This window comes from Mus musculus, chromosome 6 (genome assembly GCF_000001635.26).
Source record: "Mus musculus strain C57BL/6J chromosome 6, GRCm38.p6 C57BL/6J".
In the NCBI taxonomy this organism is placed as follows: domain Eukaryota; kingdom Metazoa; phylum Chordata; class Mammalia; order Rodentia; family Muridae; genus Mus; species Mus musculus.
The window spans coordinates 70125064-70146359 of NC_000072.6; the positions used below are offsets into that span (position 1 = coordinate 70125064).

Here is a 21296-nt window from a genome sequence, read left to right on the forward strand (position 1 = left end):
TCATGAAATTCACATGCAAATGATTGGATCTAGAAATATTATACCAGTGAGTTAACTCAGTCACAAAAGAACACATACGATATGTACTCATTGATAAGTGAGACGAAAGAGTATGGAATACCCATGATATAACTCATGGATTACACGAAGCTTAAGAAGAAATAGACCAAACAGTTGATGCTTCAGTTCTACTTAGGGAGAACAATATAATCAAGGGAAGTGGAGATGGGAGGGCCTTGGGAGGAACAGAGAATGTGGAGAGAAAACAGAGGGGCAGAATCAGGTATGAGAGGAGATGGAGGAGATGGAGGAGATGGAGGAAATTGAACAGAAGTGTATAGCAGTAGTGGATGGGGAGCTGGGGGTAGGGAGCAACCAGATAGTCCCAGATGCCAGGAAAGCAAGAGCCTCCCAAGACCCCATAGGGATGACATTAGATGAAATACCCCACAAAGGAGAGGGAGAACCTGTCAAGACTATATCCAGAGTTTAGGCACAGTCCCCTGGTTGAGAGATGGGGCCACCCATCCATCTCCAAAATTTTAACCCATAATTGCTCCTGTCTAAAGGAATTACAGGGACAAAGAGTGGAATAGAGAATGAAAGAAAGGCCACCCAGAGAATACTCCACCTAGGGATCTATCTCACTCACATGCAGACACCAAACCCAGACACTATTGCTGATGCCAAAAAGTGCTTGCTGACAGGAACCTAATACAGCTGTCTCTTGAGAGGCTATGCCAGATCCTGACCAATACAGATGCATATGCTCACAGCCAACCTTCAGACTGAGCACAGGGGCCCAAATGGAGGAGTTAGAGGAAGGACTGAAGGAGCTGAAGGGGCTTTTTCTGGCATCAGTGGGAGGGGAGGCCCTTGATCCTGTGAAGGCTTGATGACCCATTGTAGAAGAAGGCTAGGGCTATGAGACCAGTGTGGGTGGGTGGGTAGGAGAGCACCATCCATGAGGCAGGGTAATGGGGAATGGGAGAGCGGGATTGCAGAAGGGAAACTGGGAAAGGGGATAGCATTTGAAATGTAAACAAATAAAATATCTAATTAAGAAAAAGAAGAGTATCAACAAGAGCTGAGGCAATATGTCAACACCAGAGCCCAGCCACTCTACTACAACAAGCCCTGAATACCCTACTATTTCAACCCAACTGAAGCACAGATAAATGACCTTAAAAGCAACTTTATGGAAATGATGGAGGTCCTTAAAGAATAAATAAATGAATCCCTTTAAAAAAATCAAGGATTAGAAAATATAACATTAGAGGAAATTAATAAAACCCCTTAGAAAAAATAAAACAAAACAAACAAAATCAGAAAACAATAAAAAATAAAACAAAAAAGGAACCGCCAGGGATAAATGAAATGAATGGAACTGCCCAAGACCTGAAAATGTAAAATTAAAAGCAATAAAGAGAGTCGGGCAGTGGTGGTGCAGGCCTTTAATCCCAGCACTTGGGAGGCAGAGGCAGGTGAATGTCTGAGTTCGAGGCCAGCCTGGTCTACAGAGTGAGTTCCAGGGCAGCCAGAGCTACACAGAAAAACCCTGTCTCGAAAAACGAAAACAGAAACAAAAAAAGCAATAAAGATAAAATAGAAATAGAAAAATAGAAATAAAATAGAAAATCTGGGTAAGCAAACAGAAAATACACAAACAAGTATAACCAAAAAAATATAACAGTTGGAAGAGAAAATCTCTGGATTTAAACATACACTAGAAGAAGTAGATACAGCAGGAAAAATAGAAATAAATAATTGTTAAATATAAAAAAACTCAACAATACCACTACAACCTATAGGGGAAAAATGAAGCACACTCACCCAAGAGGAGTACACAATAAGAATTAACAAACTTGGGGCTGAAATTAATGAAATGGATTCAAAAAGAAAAGAACAAAGTATCAAGGAAACAAAACTTTGTTCAATGAGAAAATTGACAAAATAGACAAACCCTTACCTAAACAAAGTAAAATACAGAAAAAGAATGTATATACTAATAAAAGCAGAAATGAAAAGGGGGCCATAACAATAGATACCAAGGAAATCCAGAGAATCATTATGTCATACATTAAAACCCTGTACTCCGACCTTCTGCCCGGTCCTTTTTGCTAGGGCAGAATCTTAGCTGGTCTACTTCAGTAAAGACACCATATCCTGACCAATCCTAGAAGACCCGCTGCACTCAGAGCAGTTGGTAAGACCCCCCCCCCTCCTCCACCAGAGTCCCAGAGCTGCTGCTCAGAGACCAGTGGTCAACTCTGAACCCATGACCCACCCAAACCTCTGCCCTCCCAAAAAGCACTCCCCTTCTGTCCCTTCTGCCCCTTGCCTGGTCCTTTCTGCTGGGGCAGACTCTTAGCTGGTCTGCTCCAATCAAGACACATATTGTGACCCATCCTAGAGGACCCGCTAAACTCAGAGCAGTTGAGGATCACCTGCTCCCAGAGCATTCAGAGATGATACACCTAACCCTCAATATACTGGAGGCTCCAGGGAGTTTAGAGGTCAGGTGGGGTGAGGGGTGGGGACATCCATGTGGAGGAAGAGGGGTAGCAAGTGGGTTTTGGGTGTGAAAACAGTCAGAGGGTGGACTCTGGGGGAGGGGGCAATAAAATATAACTCAAGAAATTAGACATTAACAAGCCAAATAATTCAATTTAAAAATTGAGTACAGATATAAGCAGAGGAATCTTGAATAGATGAGAAACACTTAAAGCAATATTAAAAAAAAATCCTTATCCATAAGGGAAAGGCAAATCAAAGATACTTTAAGATTACATCTTACTCCTGTCAGAATGTCTAAGATCAAAAACACAAGTGACAGCTCATGCTGGCAAGAATGTGGAGCAAGGGGAATGTTCTTCCATTGCAAGTGTGAGTGCAAACTTCTAGGAGCCACTATGGAAATTAGTATAACAGTTCCTATGAAAATTGAAAATCAACATACCTTAAGAACCATCTATACCACTCATGGAAAAATAACCAAAGGACATTCCAGCCTAACACAATGACAAGTGTTCAATTATGTTTATAGTAGCTTTATTCATAAGAACCAGTAACTGGAAATAACCTAGATGTCCTTCAACCAAAGAATGAGTGAAACAAGTTATTTAATTTTAATTTTAAAAATCTGGTACATTTACACAATGGACTATTACTCAGCAGGCAAAAAAATAACTTCATGGGACCCAGGCATGCTGGAACTCCTCAAGACCAGTGGCATGGGTTCCTTCTGGTCTGGGCCAGTGCCATGAGCAAACTCCACAGCTAGTCCCACAACACCCAAAGGAAGGTCCACTCCCAAGTGCTTTAACACACCCAAGGTCACAGGATCGCAGGATCACAGGAGCTTGGTCACACCAAGATCTCAATGTCCCAGAAACAGCTTGACTCTGAGAAGTTCTGACACAACTAGTATCACAGAAAGGACAAGCTCCAGTCAGATATAGCCAGGGCAGGTAGCACAATAGATAACCAGATGGTGGGATGTAAGGACAAGTGTAGCCACAACTGGCCACAGGTTACTGGGTTCCTGAAAGGAAAGATGATGTTTTGGATTAAGGCTGGGAGAGAAATTACAAGTCATGACAAAGTTCTGATCAAGGCCAATATTTACTTATGAGTCTGAGATTATAAAGGGGGGGAACCCATGCCCCACCACACCAGGATCTTGTTGCTTTGTCAGGATCCCTGCTTTGACAGGATAGTGTCAGGAAAACAGTTTCAGCCTCTCAGAAGGTAGTGGTGTCTTGGAGGAAAGCTGCAGATGTGGCAGGACAATAGACTTTACCTAGGTCGTAAGACTCCACCCTAGGTGGGCTAGCAACTGTGGCAAGCCAGGTCTGAGCAACCTGCTCAAGGCTGGAAGGAGGGCACAAACAAGAACATAAGCAACAGAAATCAAAGTTACCGGGCATCATCAGAACGCAATTCTCCCAATATAGCAAGTCCTGGATAAACCATCATACTGAAAAAGCAAGATTCAGACCTAAAATCACTTTTCATGATGATGATAAAGGACTTTAAGAAGGACATAAATAACTCCCTTAAAGAAATACAGGAGGGCTTACACAGTATGGCCAGCGACATTAGCTAGCGCTCGCTCAACTCTCTCTAACAGGAAAACAGTGGACTACAAGAGACTGAACTGTATCTGCCTCTATTTCCAACAGACTCACGTTCAACTTTCGCTCACAAAAATAGCCAGGAAATTTTTATTAGTCCTTTAAAAAAAAAAAAAAGTTAACATAAAATTATAGGGAAAAAAAAGGAACCAGGCGTGGTGGCGCAAGCCTTTAATCCTAACACTAAGGAGGCAGAGACAGGCAGATTTCTCAGTTCGAGGCAAGCCTGGTCTACAAAGTGAGTTCCAGGACAGCTAGGGCTATACAGAGAAACCCTGTCTCAAAAAGCCAAAAATAACAAATAAAAAAATTAAAAAAAAAAAAAAAAAAAAAGGAACCTGAACTTTAGTAACACAGATGGAACAATCCGCAGTGGCGGCAGGAGCGGCGTGAGAAGAGATTTAATTTAGTTGATTTTCTGTGGTTGTTGGCTGTTCGTTACTCTCACGGTGATGAAAGCTGCACATTTTTTTCGAAGGGATCGAGAAAGTGCTGGAGGTCTTGTTTTCCAGACAGCAGTCCGACGCAAGACAGGGATCTGGGGATCTTCGTACCATCCCAAGATCTGAGTGGGATGTCCTTTTGAAGGATGTGCAGTGCTCAATCATAAGTGTGACAAAGACTGACAAGCAGGAAGTTTATGTACTCAGTGAGAGTGGCATGTTTTTCTCCAAGGAACGTTTCATTTTGAAGACATCTGGTACTGATCTGGTACATCTCTTACTGAAAGCACTGGTTCCCCTGTTGAAGCTTGCTAGGGATTGACCCAATTCAAAGTTTCTTTTATTCTCATAAGAATTTCATGAAGCCCTTCCACACGAGAATTTCGAGAAAGAAATCGAGTTTCTTAATACAATTTTCCAAAATAAAGCAGCATATTGTATGGGATGCATGAATTCTGACTGCTGGCGCTTGTATGCTTTGGATTTCCCAGAGAGCCGAGTAATCAATCAGCCAGATCAAACCCTGGAAATTCTGATGAATGAGCTTGACCCAGCAGTTATGGACCAGTTCTACATGAAAGATGGTGTTACTGCAAAGGATGTCACTCGTGAGAGTGGAATTCATGACCTGATACCAGGTTCTGTCATTGATGCCACACTGTTTAATTCTTGTGGCTACTCGATATATGGAATGAAATCGGATGGAACATATTGGACTATTCATATCACTCCAGAACCAGAATTTTCTTATGTTAGCTTTGAAACAAACCTAAGTCAGACCTGCTATGACGACCTGATCAGGAAAGTTGTGGAAGTCTTCAAGCCAGGAAAATTTGTGACCACCTTGTTTGTTAATCAGAGTTCTAAATGTCACAAGTGCTTTCTTCGCCCCAGAAGATTGACGACTTTAAAGGTCTTGATTGCCAGAGTGCTATGTTCAATGATTACAATTTTGTTTTTACCAGTTTTTCTAAGAAACAGCAACAACAGCAGAGTTGACTAGGAAAAATGAAGAAGAAAAAATGCAAAAAAAGAAGACACACAGGAGATGGTGGCTGCTTTCTAGATACTGATCCTGGGGGCCATGCTAACCATGACCACCACCTCGTAGTTGCAGAAAGGCCTAGGTGTAATGATAGTGTAATCATTTTGAAGTGTATGCATTATTATATCAAGGAGTTAGTTATCTTGCTTGAATGCTCTCTTCTGTGTTTAGGTGTTCTATGTCACTCTTGCTGTGGAACTGATGTGCATGTAGAAAAGAACTTTAACTGTATGAATCTTTACGACACTTGTGAAAATGATACAATTTGGTTTATGCACAGTGTAATATTTCTGCAGGCATCATCCAAAATTCCCCACAAACAAGGCTTTCGTCCCCATTAGATGCGGCCTCAGCTGACATCTGCGACTGTTCTATTAAATTGATGCCAGAGTTTTTACATCCAGTTACCTCTACTTTCTAGGGCATATTCTCTACTAATGTTACTCAAAACCATTTTTTACTACATACAGGTGTTTTATGATGGCAATTAAAGTTTTTCTTCCACAAGTTGAGTCTTTGTAAGAAAATGACTCCAGTTGCTTGTTTCATATTCTGCTGTTTTAATAGTTGCTCCTGCATGTAGAGTCCTATGGTTTTTCCACCACCTTTGATGAAGCAATACACTGCTACACTGTGGGCTTATATTATAATCTTACAATCCCAGATGAGAGTTTGGAGATGGTCCCTTGATTAATTTTTTTTCCTAAGACATAAGAATGTGGTCTCTTTATTGGCATGAATTTCTGTGGAAGATAAATGACAAAACTGAATGTATCAAATAAAAAGAACTCAGTCTCCAGGGAGATGAGCAAGGAGAACCCATTAAAGAAAACTCCATGGAAATGATAGGCTGTGCAGCACACCTTAATTAGCATTAATGGAGTGCCTACCATGCCTTCACTAACTTACTAATTGATAGGAATGTCCACTATGTCAAAGCAGATACGTAGTCCTAAGCCTGACCTCAGTAAAGGCTGCCGTTGCCATGAGGTTTTACTAAAGGAGATTTTGATTCGAACGAGAATCTGTGGTTTCCACCTGTCCTGCTGTCGGCTGGTCTCTGGTCTTCCTTTCACCATGGCCTTCAGATTATCAGATGAATGACTGAGCAGAGGAAGGAAACTTCTCCAGGTTACTCAGCCAGATAGTGAATGGATGAATGGATGGAACGGCACACTATTCTGAATCTATTTAATGGCACTAGAAATAATGGGCATTGAAGAGTCGGAATGTTGGTGGGACTTAAACAGAAAAGACTGGACTGAACTCCCTATTTATTGCCCTCCTGTTTTCTGGACTGACTGTTTTCTGTTTTCTGGACTGATGCAGTGATGTTTTGTTCCTTCAGTATTTATAACAAAGCACTTTTTTAGCGTTTCTAAACAGAATCTACTTGGTTTGAGATCAATTGGTTGGAACACTGTATGGACTCTTTCTACACAGTGTTGATTGAAGGCTTCTTTGGGGAAGCTTTCGATCAGCTTTATCTGTCTGATTCTGTAATGAGCACAGCACCTATTTTAAATTGCTGTTTGGAGGGCCAGTGCTTATTTAAGCTGGATTTTGTAACCCAGTAGATTTTGGCTTGAGGTCTGATTTTGCCATCTTAATTAAGAATTCTAATGTTGATAATTGCATAGGTTTGTGTGGAACAAAGCTTAGAACAACTGTAGGTAAACTAGTGATCTAGTCTAATTACAGGTGGGGAAGTTTTGATGCCATAATTTCTCTTTGTTGGTGTTAGACTTTTAATCAGCTGAAATGTATTTCTGTACCACAATGTAAGCCTCAATAAAAGTTTGTTTAATTGTCTAGTAAGAAAAAAAGAAAGAAAGAAATACAGAAGAACAGAGGCAAAGAGATAGAAACTAGAAAGCCTTAAAGAGAAAACACAAAAATCCCTTAAAGGATTACAAGAAAACTCAAACAGGTGAAGGAAATGAACAAAATCATTTAGGATCTAAAAATGGAAACAGAAACAATAAAGAAATAGTAAAGAGAGATGACCCTGGAGATAGAAAACTTAGGACAGAGATCAGGAGTCATAGATGCAAGCATCACCAAAACAATACAAGAGATAGAACAGAGAATCTCAGGTGAAGAAGATATCATAGAAAACATTGACACAACAGTCAAAGAAAACTCAAAAAGCAAAAAGGTTCTAACCCAAAACATCCAGGAAACCCAGGACACGTTGAGAAGACCAAACCTAAGGATAATAGGTAAAGAAGAGAGTAAAGATTCCCAATTTAAGGGCCAGTAAATATCTTCAACAAAATTATAGAAGAAAACTTCCCTAACCTAAAAAAAGAGATTCCCATGAACATACAAGAAGCCTACAGAACTCCATATAGTTTGGACCTGGAAAGATATTCCTCCTGTCGCATAATAATCAAAACACCAAGTGCAGTAAACAAAGAAATATTAAAAGCAGTAAGGGAAAAAGGTCAAGTAACATATAAAGACCTATCAGAATTACACCAGACTTATCAGCAAGACTATCAAAGCTAGAAGGTCCCGGGCAGATGTCATGCAGACCTTAAGAGAACAGAAATGCCACCCCAGGCTACTTATACCCAACAAAACTTACAATTACCTTAGGCAGAGAAAACAAGTTATTCCATGGCAAAACCAAATTTACACAATATAAATGATAATAGATGTAAAACACCAACACAAGGAGGAAAACTACACCCAAGAAAAAGCAAGAAAGTAATCTTTCAACAAACCCACACAAACATAATTCCACCTCTAACAACAAAAATAACAGGAAGTAATGATCACTTTTCCTTAATATCTCTTAATATGAAAGTTAATTTTATCAACATATCCTAATCAATTGAAATTCAAAAATATGAGGAATTAGAAATTTGTTGTTTGTCATCCAGTGGTCTCTCTGATTTGGAACTTGAAGAAATAGGTCCAGTAGTGTAAAATCCATATATACTTTCTGCTTGCTTGTATGTGACAGTGTCCTGCTGTGTATCACATAACGGTGTTGAAATCATGCTTCTCCTATCCCAGCTTCTCTATTAGTTGGATTGTTTATTTGATGTTTCTACACTGCACTATGGTTTTCATAACAGCTTACATATTTCAAAATTATTTATACAGCCAAAAGAAATGTACACAATTAATTTGGAAGGTGGTTTGTAAGAGATCAACAAAGAGTGAGACTGAATGTTTTGCTTGATATTTATAATTTTTGTATCAATATTGAAGAAGAGGACCTTACAAGTTAATTGTTTTCTGAGAATGCTTTTCAAAATGATCATAGCCAATGAACCAGAATCTTACCCTCAAATAATGTCTGTGCCACCCTCCAAGCATAACCATTGTTCACTGAAACATTGATGAATGTCTTCATGGGTAGACCATCTTAATGCACACACAGTTTCGTAAATGAATGTAACCTGTTCCCCATAGGCTGAGAATGATGACAATCACTCAAGTCAAATAGCTTTGACCATAGCAGGAAGTCTGTATCCAAATAATCATGCCTACAGTTCATTCTTTGATGTAGCAGAACTGTCAACTCTTAGCTTATTTACTATGGAGGTAAAATCCTTTGGTGATGTGAGGTACATTGAAGTACAGCCTTTCTAAAATGAACTTCAATGTCTAAAAATTGTTCTTATTTTGGGTTTGTACCACAATACTAGCCACGATTTTAAAGCTCTACTAAAAATAAAGCAAACTAACTAACAAAAAGACATTATTTATTTATGTTCATTTAATAGCATGTCCATCATTTTTATGATTGGTGTAAAAACATATATTGTGTTGAATATAATAAAAAATTAGTTTGATAATTTTATTGGTTCAGATGTAAGCACATTGTGAGTTGGGGAGAGACAGTAATTGTCTTGCTGTTACAGATGTAATCTTTAGATATTGTTCTCTGATTATCTCCCTGCTTTAAATTTTAAAAAATATTTTATGAGTGTATGTCTACTGTAGACAGTATTGAATTTTATATAGAAAATTTCTTCCAAACATATAATGTGTTTTTACTATATTCATGCCTCTCCCATTTTTTCTTTTTAGTCTTCCCAATTCCTGATAGTCTCCCCCTCTCCCGTTTCTTCTAATACCCCTTCTGCTTTTACACCATATCTATGTGTGTGTGTGGTTTTAGGTTTCTATAGGAGCTACAAATAAGAAAGAAAGATCTGCCTTTTTGTGTTGGACTTAATTTGCTTAATATGATGATCTCCATGTGTATTCATGTTTCAGCAAATGACATAATTTCATTATTCTCCATGGCTGAATAAAATACTATTATATATTTATAAAAAAGGAAAGAAAAACAAAAACAAATTAGAATGAGACAATTGTTTAGTAAAACAGTAGTAATCTTTTTTAACCCTATTGTTTTGTTTTGTTATTTGGTTGTTTGGGAGTTTTTTGTTTGTTTAGCTGGATTTTTCAAAACAAGGTTTCTCTCTGTAGTCCTGGCTGTCCTGGTACCTGCTCTGTAGACTAGAGTGTCCTCAAACTCAGAGATCCACCTGCTTCTGCCTCCCAAATGCTTAAAAAGTGATTAAAGACATGTACTACTAAATCCACTTTAAAAAATAACATCATGAATTTGGCAGGCAAATGGATGAAAGTAGAAAACAACAACCTTTATGAATTACGGAACCAGGAACCATGGCCCAGGAAGACAAACATGGAACTGATTCACTTATATGAAAATATTCACTATTAAGTAAAGGATAATCATGCTCCAATACAAACACAGAGGCTAAGCAAAAAGGAGGGCTGAGGCAGGAATGCATGGATCTACCTGGGAAGGGAAAATAGAATAGATTCTACAGGTGGACTGGAGGCAGGTAGGAATGGTGTCTTAGTTTGGGTTTTGTTGTTGTGAAAAGACATCACTATGAAAGCATCATTTATAAGGACAACATTTAATTGTCAGTTTCAGATGATCAGAATATTATTGTGGCAAGAAGAATAGCAGCATCCAGGCAGACATGGTGCTGGAGAAGGAGCTGAGAGTTCTGCATCTTGATCCAGTGGCAACTAGGAGACTCTCATCCACACTTGGCAAAGCTAAAGCACTAGGAGTCCTCAAAGCCCACCTCCATAGTGACTCATTTTCTCCAACAAGGCCACACCTATCCTAACAAGTACACACCTCTTAATAATGTCACTCATTTACTGTGAGCCAAACATTCAAACACATGAGTCTATGGGGTCCAAACCTATTCAACCTACTCACAATAGGAACAGAAGAAATCAAGTTGGAGGCAGGATGGAGGGAGAGAGTACTATGGAGATGACTGAAATTAGGGCACATTTCAGGGAAATGTGGAAACACTCTACAGTAGAAACTCCCTGGAATCCTAAGAGTGACCCTTGTGAAGACTCCTAGTAGTGGCTGATTTTGAACCTAAATTGGCCATCTTCTATAACTAAGACTGGTTTCTAGTAGTGGGGCTGGGACTCCAAACCTATCACAAAACCTACAAAATACAAATTGTCCTGCCTGCAAGATGTGCTGAGGTAATGCAGAATTTTAGAAGAGGCCAACCAATGCCTAGTCCTAATTAAGTCCCATGAAAGGAGATTAAGCCTAACCCTGACACTTGATTGAGTACTCAGGAACAAGAAGATGGACAACCCAGAATCTCATGGCAGAAGCAAAAGTAACTGAAACAAACAAACAAATCAATGAAATATTTACTAATGATGTTCTGCTATACTCAGAGATGGGTGGGTCCTAATCTACTTGTCATCAGAAAGATGCCATCAAGGAACTGATGGAATTAGATGCAGACATACAAAGACCAACACTAGGCAGTACCCAGGGAAGCTTGTAGTAGAAGAAGAGCAAGGACTGCTGGAGGTGGAAGAAAAACATGAAAACATGGCCCATAGAATCAGCTGAATAGGTCCCATAAGGGCTCACAGAGAATGAAGCTATAATCTTGGACCCTTTTTAGGACCATTTAGGAGCTAAGTCCTCTCCACATATATAATTGTTGTAAAGCTGAGTGTTCTTGGAATTCTAACATTTCATTTCAAGAGGTGTCCCTTACACTTTAGCGTGAAAGTGGTATCCATTTCCTCCTACTAGGTTGCCGAATCTGGCTTGATGTGAGCGTTTGTGCCTAGCCTTGTAGTAACTTGATATGCCATGATTGATTGATATCTTTGGGAGGTCTGCTCATTTTTTTTAGGGAAACAGGGGAGCAGTGAATCTGGGGTAGAGGGAAGGTCAGATGCTGTGAGGGGAAACTGTGGTTGGCTTATAATGTCTGTGAGAAGAATATTTTAGAAGAAATAAAGAAAATATGATGTCTCTGGCTCCTTTTCCTCTCTCTTGTTTCTGGCTGCCATGAGGTGAGAGCATCGCCTGCCATGCACTTCCTTCATGATATCCAACTTTACATTTGACACAGAGCAGTGAAGCCAAACTAAAATGAATTGACACTGTAAGATAAAATAAATCATCCTCTCTTTAAATTGTTTGCTAAGATACTTTGTCACTGGGAAGAAACAACACACTATCACAATCTATGCAAGCAATGCTTTTCCTCACAAGCACCTGGCACATCTGAGCTCATACTGTAGACACAGGCAAAGGAAGCAAGTTAGAGAAGGCCTATTCATATTCTCATTGATATAAGATATTTGGAGTTCTCAAACAACTATTTGTAACTTAAAGGACTCCTATCCCTGTTCAATCTCTGTGTTTCAAAACGATACTTAGGGATGGCTGTGGTACCCAATACCATTGATCCCAGTGTTCAGGAAAGAGGCAGGTGGAATTTTATGAAATCAAATCCACCTTCTTGTTTCACAAACAGTGATATTCTGTCTCAAAAAAATGAATAACAAGAAAAAATAAATTTTCAATTAATATTTAATTGATACATGCTTGAGGTTGGTTAACATATTGTTTTTATTGAAGTACAAAGTATTTCCCTCAACCAATTTCAAACACTGTTTATTACTATAACACATGAAAACAAACTCAATTCCCATAGCAACAATCATATTTACAATTAGTATAATGTAGCACTTCGGATTGAGGGATCAGAGAAAATCTAGTGTTTTCTCTGATTTTTGCATCCTAGATTTTTATAAATTCATAGAAATCTGTGTGTGTGTGTGTGTGTGTTTGCACGCACACATGTGCATGCGGTCACGCACGCATATAAATGGGCACATGTCATGTCAAATGGAAATAGGTAGATTAGGGATTAGAAGTAGGTTAGCTGGAGGGAAAGGTGACAGAAAGAAAAAAAACAGGGGAAAGAAGACTGTCAAAATAGATAATATAATTTTATTTTTTATGAAAGTCAATATTCTTGTGTAAATGCATAAGCTTGACAAAAAGGAGAACTTGAATGATATTTCCAGGAGTCCAAAAGTGAAAGAGACCTCTCATAGCTGAGCAAAACAAGAGGCTAGTTCACTTCTATATTCTCCGGTGGGAATATAGCAGAGGCATTTAGTTTAGCCCACAGAGACTCATGGTGAAATTTTCATCCAATTATATAAGATAATAAATTTGTCGTGTTCAATATACAGAATTTAAGCATGAGAAGAAAAAAAAAACCATAAATGTCTTTTCTTTATTTTTCCATAGAGACATTCCAAATCAAAGGATCTGTTCATTAATATTCTACCATATTTTGCATCAGTTAGTCAGGCATAGCAGGTCTCAGGCAGAAGGGGATGTATGCAGGTCAAGAGCTATAGGGTGCATATAGCTGTTGAGAATCTCAAGGTTGTTTATGTAGGAGGCTGAAGCACTGTGGGAAGATAGCTGTAACCCTGTCCACAGTGATAATCTGCAAGGTCTTCAGCCTGCAGACTGCTGATGGTCAGAGTGAAATCTGTTGCAGATCCACTGCCTGTGAAGCGATCAGGGACCCCAGGGTACCGGTTGGATGCCCCGTATATCAGCAGTTTAGGAGACTGCTCTGGTTTCTGTTGATACCAGGATACATAAGTACCCACATTCTCACTGGCCTTGCAGCTCAAGGTGACCCTCTCTCCTACTGACATGGACATGGATTTGGGAGATTGGGTCATTACAATGTTCCCATCAGCACCTGAAATCAGAAACAATGAGTATACATATATATACACAAAAGACTTCATGATATAATCGTTGGAATCTAAAATAACTTTTCTTTTCTTTTCTTTTTTTTTTTGGATCCATCCAAAAATCAGCCTCCAAACTCAGTCACCATCGCATATGCCAGCAAGATTTTAAAATAACTTTTCTACTTGCATTGTCTGCATGCTATTGGCATCCTATAGGAAATAGCTATTTCTCTACAAATTAATTATTTTAAGATATTATAGTACTTTTAAATGTCTTACCATATAACCAGAGCAGTATGGATATGAAGACCAGAGTCTGTGATTCCATCTTGATGCCCATGCTGGTCTGATGCATTTCAGATCTCACTGCAAAGGCCTAGGTTATAAATCATGGACAGCTGGGCTGGCCTCTAGGGACTTATGCAAAGTAGTCATCAAATAAGGAAGTAAATGACCTGGACCAAGAGTTGTGAGAGAATCCAGGTTAAATCAACAGCCAAAAATACCATCAAAAATAGTAAACAATCACTGAGAATGAAGTTCAAGAACCAACTTAGAGCTCTAGATTCTCTCATAATAGGCTTCCATTAAACTCAAATAATTTATAGCAGGTGAGTTTTTCAGAAATAGTACAAGGACTACTTTTGTTGCAATCATGAGGAAACAATAAATATGGTGGGCAACAACAGAAGAAGTGAAAAATTAGAAAGAAAAGAAAGAAGGGAAAAGAGAGGCAAGAGAAATGAAAGAAGGTAGGTGATGTAGAAGAGGAGAAGAAATTTGGGGTTGGGAAGGGAAGGAAAACTGTGGAGAGGAGAAAATGAATGGAGGGTATAAAAAGGAGAAAAAATTTAAAAGAAAGGAAGGTAGGAGAGAAAGGAAGATGAAAGAAAGGAAGAGAGAGAGAGGGAGGGAGGGAGAGAGGGAGGGAGGAAGGAAGGAAGGAAGGGAGGGAGGGAGGGAGGGAGGAAGGAAGCAAGGAAGGAAGGAAGGAAGGGAGGGAGGAAGCAAGGGAGGGAGGAAGGAAGCAAGGAAGGAAGGAAGGAAGGAAGGAAGGGAGGGAGGGAGGGAGGGAGGGAGGGAGGGAGGGAGGGAGGGAGGGAGAAAAGTTTCAGGGCAGAAAGTCAGCTCAGTTGTTCAGATCACTTGCTTCTTCTCTTGTAAAACACTCAGGTTTGACTCATTCCAAGCATTTATATGGTGATTCTTATCCATCCACATACATACATACATACATACATACATACATACATACATACATACATACAGTTTGAGATGTGAGCCTTCTGCCTTCTTTTGGCTTTCATAGTCTAACCCTCTGAATGTCCATAGGAATCCTTTCTTTACAAGTTTGTTTGTTCATGGTATTTATTACAACAATAGAAAATTATTAAAAAGGGTTAATCCTTCAGCAGATAGGATATTACACCTGGAGGAAGATACAAATAAAACATAAACAATTGTATGTGTTCCATAATACTGTCATGTCTTAATGTATCCATGAAGTCCAAAACCAGTTAATCAGTTTGTTTTTAAGGAATACATATAAAGCATTAATTAGCATTATTTACATGGGGCCTTGGATTTTGCCTTTAAAATATTAAATTAACTCATGAATATGAGATGGAAGCCTGAAAGTTATAGTCTATCAACACAACATCATATTTCTTTAGGATGGTGTGAGATTTCTGGGTTTCCAAATTTGAGAGTAGATAAGAAGAATTCAGAGTGATATGTGAACCATAAGGAAGAAGCAGGGGATGGGCAAATGGCTTGGAAACAAAACTGTTACATGTACCATCTCACTTATAAATCTTAGATTTTAAACTCAATTATATAAATATAATCATAATTGTAATGGGTGTGTAGTAGGGAAACTAGGAGAGGGAAGAAGACTTGTAGAGAAACAAAACATGCAACACAAAGAAAGAGAGGGTAAGTGTGTGTCTTAGTTGTGATTACTATTGTTATGATGAAATATCATGACCACAATAAACTTAAAGGATGCAAGAATTTAGTAGACTTACACTTCCAGGTGTAACAGTCCACATAACAGCCCATCACTGAAGAAAGTTGGAGCAGGAACTTAAACAGGGTAAGAACACAGAGGCAGGAGCTGACCAGAAGCCATGGAGATGTGTTGCTTACTTGCTTCCACACTCATGGCTTTCTCAGTTCTATTTGCTATAGAACGCAGGTCCAAGACAAAGGGCTGGCCTCACCCACAACGGACTGGATTCTTTACTGTCAATTAGGAATTAAGAAAATGCCCTACAAGCTTGTCCACAATCTAGTCTTTTTTTTTAAACATTTTTATTAGATATTTTCTTCATTTACATTTCAAATGCTATCCCAAAAGTCCCCTATACACTCCCCCAGCCCTGCTCCCCAACCCACCCACTCCCACTCCCTGGCCCTGGCATTCCCCTTACTGGGGCATATGATCTTTGAAAGACTAAGGGCCTCTCCTCCCAATGAAGGCTAACTAGGCCATCTTCTGCTACATATGCAGCTAGAGACACAAGCTCTGGGGGTACTAGTTAGTTCATATTGTTGTTCCTCCTATAGGGTTGCAGACCCCTTCAGCTCCTTGGGTACTTTCTCTAGCTCCTCCATTGGGGGCCCTGTAGCAGCTTTATTATAATAGCCAGAAGCTGGAAAGAACCCAGACAGCATTTCAACAAACGATGCTGTCACAACTGGTGGTTATCATGTAGAAGAATGCAAATTGAACCATTCTTATCTCCTTATACAAAGCTCAAGTCTAAGTGGATTGAGGAACTCCACATAAAACCAGAGACACTGAAACTTATAGAGGATAAAGTGGGAAAAGGCCTCGAAGATATGGGTACAGGGGGGAAATTCCTAAACAGAACAGCAGTGGCTTGTGCTGTAAGATGGAGAATTCACAAATGGGGCCTCATAAAATTTCAAAGCTTCTGTAAGGCAAAAGATACTGTCAATAAGACAAAAAGTCCACCCATGGATTAGGAAAGGATCTTTAACAATCCTAAATCAGATAGGGGACTAATATCCAATATATATAAAGAACTCAAGAAGGTGGACTCCAGAAAATCAAATAACCCTATAAAAAAATAGGGTACAGAGCTAAACAAAGAATTCTCAACTGAGGAATACTGAATAGCTGAGAAGCACCTGAAAAAATGTTCAGCATTCTTTATCATTAGGGAAATGCAAATCAAAACAACCCTGAGATTCCACCTCACACCAGTCAGAATGGCTAAGATCAAAAATTCAGGTGACAACAGATGCTGGCAAGGATGTGGAGAAGAGGGACACTCCTCCATTGTTGGTGGGATTGCAAGCTGGTACAACCACTCTGGAAATCCGTCTGGCGGTTCCTCAGAAATTGGACATAGTACTACCAGAAGATCCAGCAATTCCTCTCCTGGGCATATACCCAGAAGATATTCCAACCTGTAAAAAAGACACATGCTCCACTATGTTCATAGCAGCCTTATTTATAATAGCCAGGAGCTGGAAAGAACCCAGATGTCCCTCAACAGAGGAATGGATACAGAAAATGTGGTACATTTACAAAATGGAGTACTAATCAGGAATTAAAAACAATGAATTCATGAAATTATTAGGCAAATGGATGCATCTGGAGAATATCATCCTGAGTGAGGTAACCCAGTCAGAAAAGAACACACATGGTATGCACTCACTGATAAGCAGATATTATCCCCAAAACTTAGAAGATCCAAGATACAATTTACAAAACACATGAAACTCAAGAAGAAGGAAGACCAAAGTGTGGATACTTCATTCCCTTTTAGAATCTGGAACAAAGTACCCATGGAAGGAGTACAAATTTTGGAACTAAGATGAAAGGAAAGACCATCCAGAGATTTCCCCATCAAGGGATCCATCCAACAAACCCAGAAATTACTGCGTATACCAGAAATATTTTGCTGACAGGACCCTGACATAGCTCTCTCATGTGAGTCTATGCCAATGTCTGGCAAATATAGAAGTGGATGTCCACAGCCACCTATTGAATGGATCATAGGGACCCTAATGAAGAAGCTAGAGAAAGTACCCAAGAAGCTAAAGGGTTCTGCAACCCTATAGGAGGAACAATGATATGAACTAACCAGTACCCCCAGAGCTATGTCTCTGGTTGCATAGTAGCAGAAGATGACCTAGTTGGCCATCAATGGGAGAAGAGGTCCTTGGTATTGCAAAGATCATATGCCCCAGTACAGGGGAATACCAGGGCCAGGAAGCAGGAGTAGGTGGGTTGGGGTGCAGGACAGAGAGAGAGTATAGGGGACTTTAGGGATAGCATTTGAAATGTAAATGAATAAAATTTCTAATAAAAAAGGAATCTAAATAGAAAAATCAGAAAAGGAAAAATTCAGAAAAATATGGATATCACTAAGCAAGTAAGAAAAGCCCCTATGTAGTAGAAAAAGCAAGAAACAAATATTTTTTATATACTCCTAACCAAGACAGTTTCCCAACATCACCACATCAACACATAGTTGCTTACATTGGATACTAGATATATAGAACTATAAAAAGATCAACTCCTCATATTCAATCAACAAAGTTTGTGATAAATTGTTACAGAATGAAAAGAAAAACAATACTGTGGTATTTTTCTGAATTTTGGTGTATAGAATACTTATACCAAAAACATAAGACGCATGGAAGACATTATTTTATACTGGGCTCTGTAAACATTTTCTTCAGTTTTTCAGGCATGTTAGGTGTCAGGCAGAAGGAGGAAGTGTGCATAGCCAGGGCTGTGTGTGATGTACACTGTTGTTGAGACTCTTAAGGAGGTTTGTGTAGGAGGCTGAAGCACTGTGGGAGGATAACTATGATCATTCTGACAGTAATAAACTGCCAGGTCTTCAGCCTGCACACTGCTGATGGTAAGAGTGAAATCGGTTCCAGATCCACTGCCTGTGAAGCGATCAGGGACCCCAGATTCCCTAGTGGATGCCCCGTAGATCAACAGTTTAGGAGGCTGCCCTGGTTTCTGCTGGTACCAGGCCAAGTAGTTCTTTTGATTTCCACTGTTTAACAGACTCTGACTGGACTTGCAGCTCATAGTGACCTTCTCTCCTGCTGACACACTCAGGGAGGATGGAGACTGTGTCATCACAATGTCCCCACAGGTACCTGAAATAATGAATAGACAGTGAAAATGCATATCTACACTAATATATATTATAACAACAGTTGTAATTTGTCATTTAAATGTCCTTAAAATGTCATAATATCAAAACATCATTGTGTAAGAAATACTATACACTGGCATATATTGTAAATTGCTTATTACAAAGATGAAACTTTGAAAAGGTTTTACTACTTTAAATTTCTTACCAGATACCCAGAACAGCAAGGAGATGAGGACCTGAGTCTGTGATTCCATCTTGCTCCACCTGCCTTTCAGATGTAGATCAGTCACAATGCAAAGGCCTGGTTTATAAATTCTGAGCAGCTGGGCTGGGCTGGAGGAACCCATGCAAAGCTGACAGAAAATAAAAAGCAAATGCCTGGACAATGTGTGAGTGGGTGCCTGGTGTCAATCAACAGGCAAAAATGTCACCAGAGAAAGCATAAGAAAACACTGAAAGTGATTGGCTTCCTCATCACCAACAGAAATCCACTATGTCATCTTAAAGGTTTGGTTAAAATCCAAGACATATTTAAATCAGGTGACTTTTTTGAAACTTAAAAAGAGCTATCTCAGATTAACCATTCTGCAAACATGATAAGATATGCTGAGAAAAAAAAACCACAAAGAACACAGGAAAGAAACAGAGCAAGAAAAATGTCCTATAAAAAATCTTAATGGATAGGAAGGGAAAGAAAAAAAATTTAAAAATGAAGCTAAATTTGTTTGTTGTCTCTCATCCTCATATCTACTCTGATAATGAGAACATGAACAGTGCCTCAGATATTCGGGCCCCAACTTCCAAAATAAACATGGGACAGAGATGCAAGAAGAAGCCCAGATTAGCTCTGTGGAAATCCTTGAGGACATTACTTTAAGCATAGGATCAGAGAAGATTTAATCTCAAAGTAAAGGCAAACCCAACAGAAACTAACAATCATGTTTCCCACAGCTTCAGTGAATTTAAAGAGGCTTCTAACTTTGGAAAAATGGCAGAGAATAAAACAAGCCAGTTTTCTCCACCTCATCATGCCTGGACACCATCAGTACCAAAAAGGTTTATTCCACAAAGTCATGTTCTAGAGAAGTCTAGAAATTAGCAGGATTAAAACTGGCTAAATATGAACTAACCAGTACCCCAGAGCTCTTGTCTCTAGTTGCATATGTATCAAAAGATGGCCTAATAGGCCATCACTTGAAAGAGAGGCCCATTGGACTTGCAAACTTTATATGCCCCAGTACAGGGGAACGCCAGGGCCAAGAAGTGGGAGTTGATGGGTATGGGAGTGGGGGGGGGGGGTATGGGGGACTTTTGGTATAGCATTGGAAATGTAAATGAGCTAAATACCTAGTAAAAAAAATGGAAAAAAAACTGGCTAAATATGGTCTTGCTCACACTTCAATAATTTTCCAGAAGGGGGCATACCACCCTAAATCAAGAAATAAATTTACAGAGACTAGCAGACCACAGCATCAGAGATTTTTCATATCTAAAGGAAAAAATATTTGAGTGTGTTTCATATCAGTAGCGATAACAGATATGAAAAACAACCTGCATTCAGATTAGTGAATTATGAGAGTATATATATGAGGTAAATTATAAATACAGTATTATGTGTAACATACAAGAAACAGAAAAATAAACAAAATATCATGACAATGAGATTCATGTCTGTATTCCAGAATGGAGAGATAGAAGTAATAGATCCATAAGATTACAGCTATCCTCGGGTACAAAATTTCTAGGCCAGTCTAATCTATGCATGGAGACAAGATTTCCAGATGTATGTCATTAATCAACTACCTAAGATAGCACTTGGTATTTGATATCCAAAGTGAATTATTCATCTGATATTAACGTGTTAACATTAAACCAGAATATTGTTGAAATTAAATATGCATTTAATCAGTATCCATTTTTCTTCTATTTTAAATTAAGTATATAATGCAAATTATACAGCAATTTTTCAGGTATAAACCACTAAATAATTTGTGATAAGAAATGTTCAGATCTCATTTATAAACTGCTAACATACCAACATAACAGAGAGACGATTTGTGGATTAAGAAAGCTCTGAGTCTCTGGTGTTAGCAGACCTGGATGTCCCCGAGGGCCGCAGGACTCCAGGGATACAGATAGAGCTGGTAATCTGATGGCAGCAGGCCACTGAGATTGCAAGGAGAGTTGTGTGTCCTGAGTGGCAGCAGGCTTCCAGAGTTACAGGCAGAGCTGGTAGTCACTGATGGCTTCAGGTAGTCACTGATAGCTACAGGTCTCTAGATGTCCCAGGTTTCATTAGGCCTCCAGGATTGCCAGTGGGTCATTAATGATCACAAGGCCTCTTAATGCCTCACAATTTATTTGGACCCCTAAATATTGTTAGTTCTTTATGGTGTTTTATTAAAGAATCTTTTTAAGTTTTGGAAAATTTATAGATGCATACAGTAAATTT

The 21296-nt window shown here is 39.1% G+C and overlaps 1 pseudogene, 2 gene segments (V, D, J or C) and 1 further gene; 2 read left to right on the forward strand and 2 right to left on the reverse strand.

The window, feature by feature from the left end:
* Igk (immunoglobulin kappa chain complex) overlaps positions 1-21296 on the forward strand; it is a 3171119-nt gene that overhangs the window by 2569428 nt on the left and 580395 nt on the right.
* On the forward strand, positions 5613-7442 carry Amd-ps2 (S-adenosylmethionine decarboxylase, pseudogene 2; annotated as a pseudogene).
* On the reverse strand, positions 13399-14019 carry Igkv6-29 (immunoglobulin kappa chain variable 6-29). The segment is given in 2 exon segments: positions 13399-13696; positions 13971-14019. Coding segments are annotated over 2 exon segments (347 nt in total).
* On the reverse strand, positions 18530-19098 carry Igkv8-28 (immunoglobulin kappa variable 8-28). The segment is given in 2 exon segments: positions 18530-18845; positions 19050-19098. Coding segments are annotated over 2 exon segments (365 nt in total).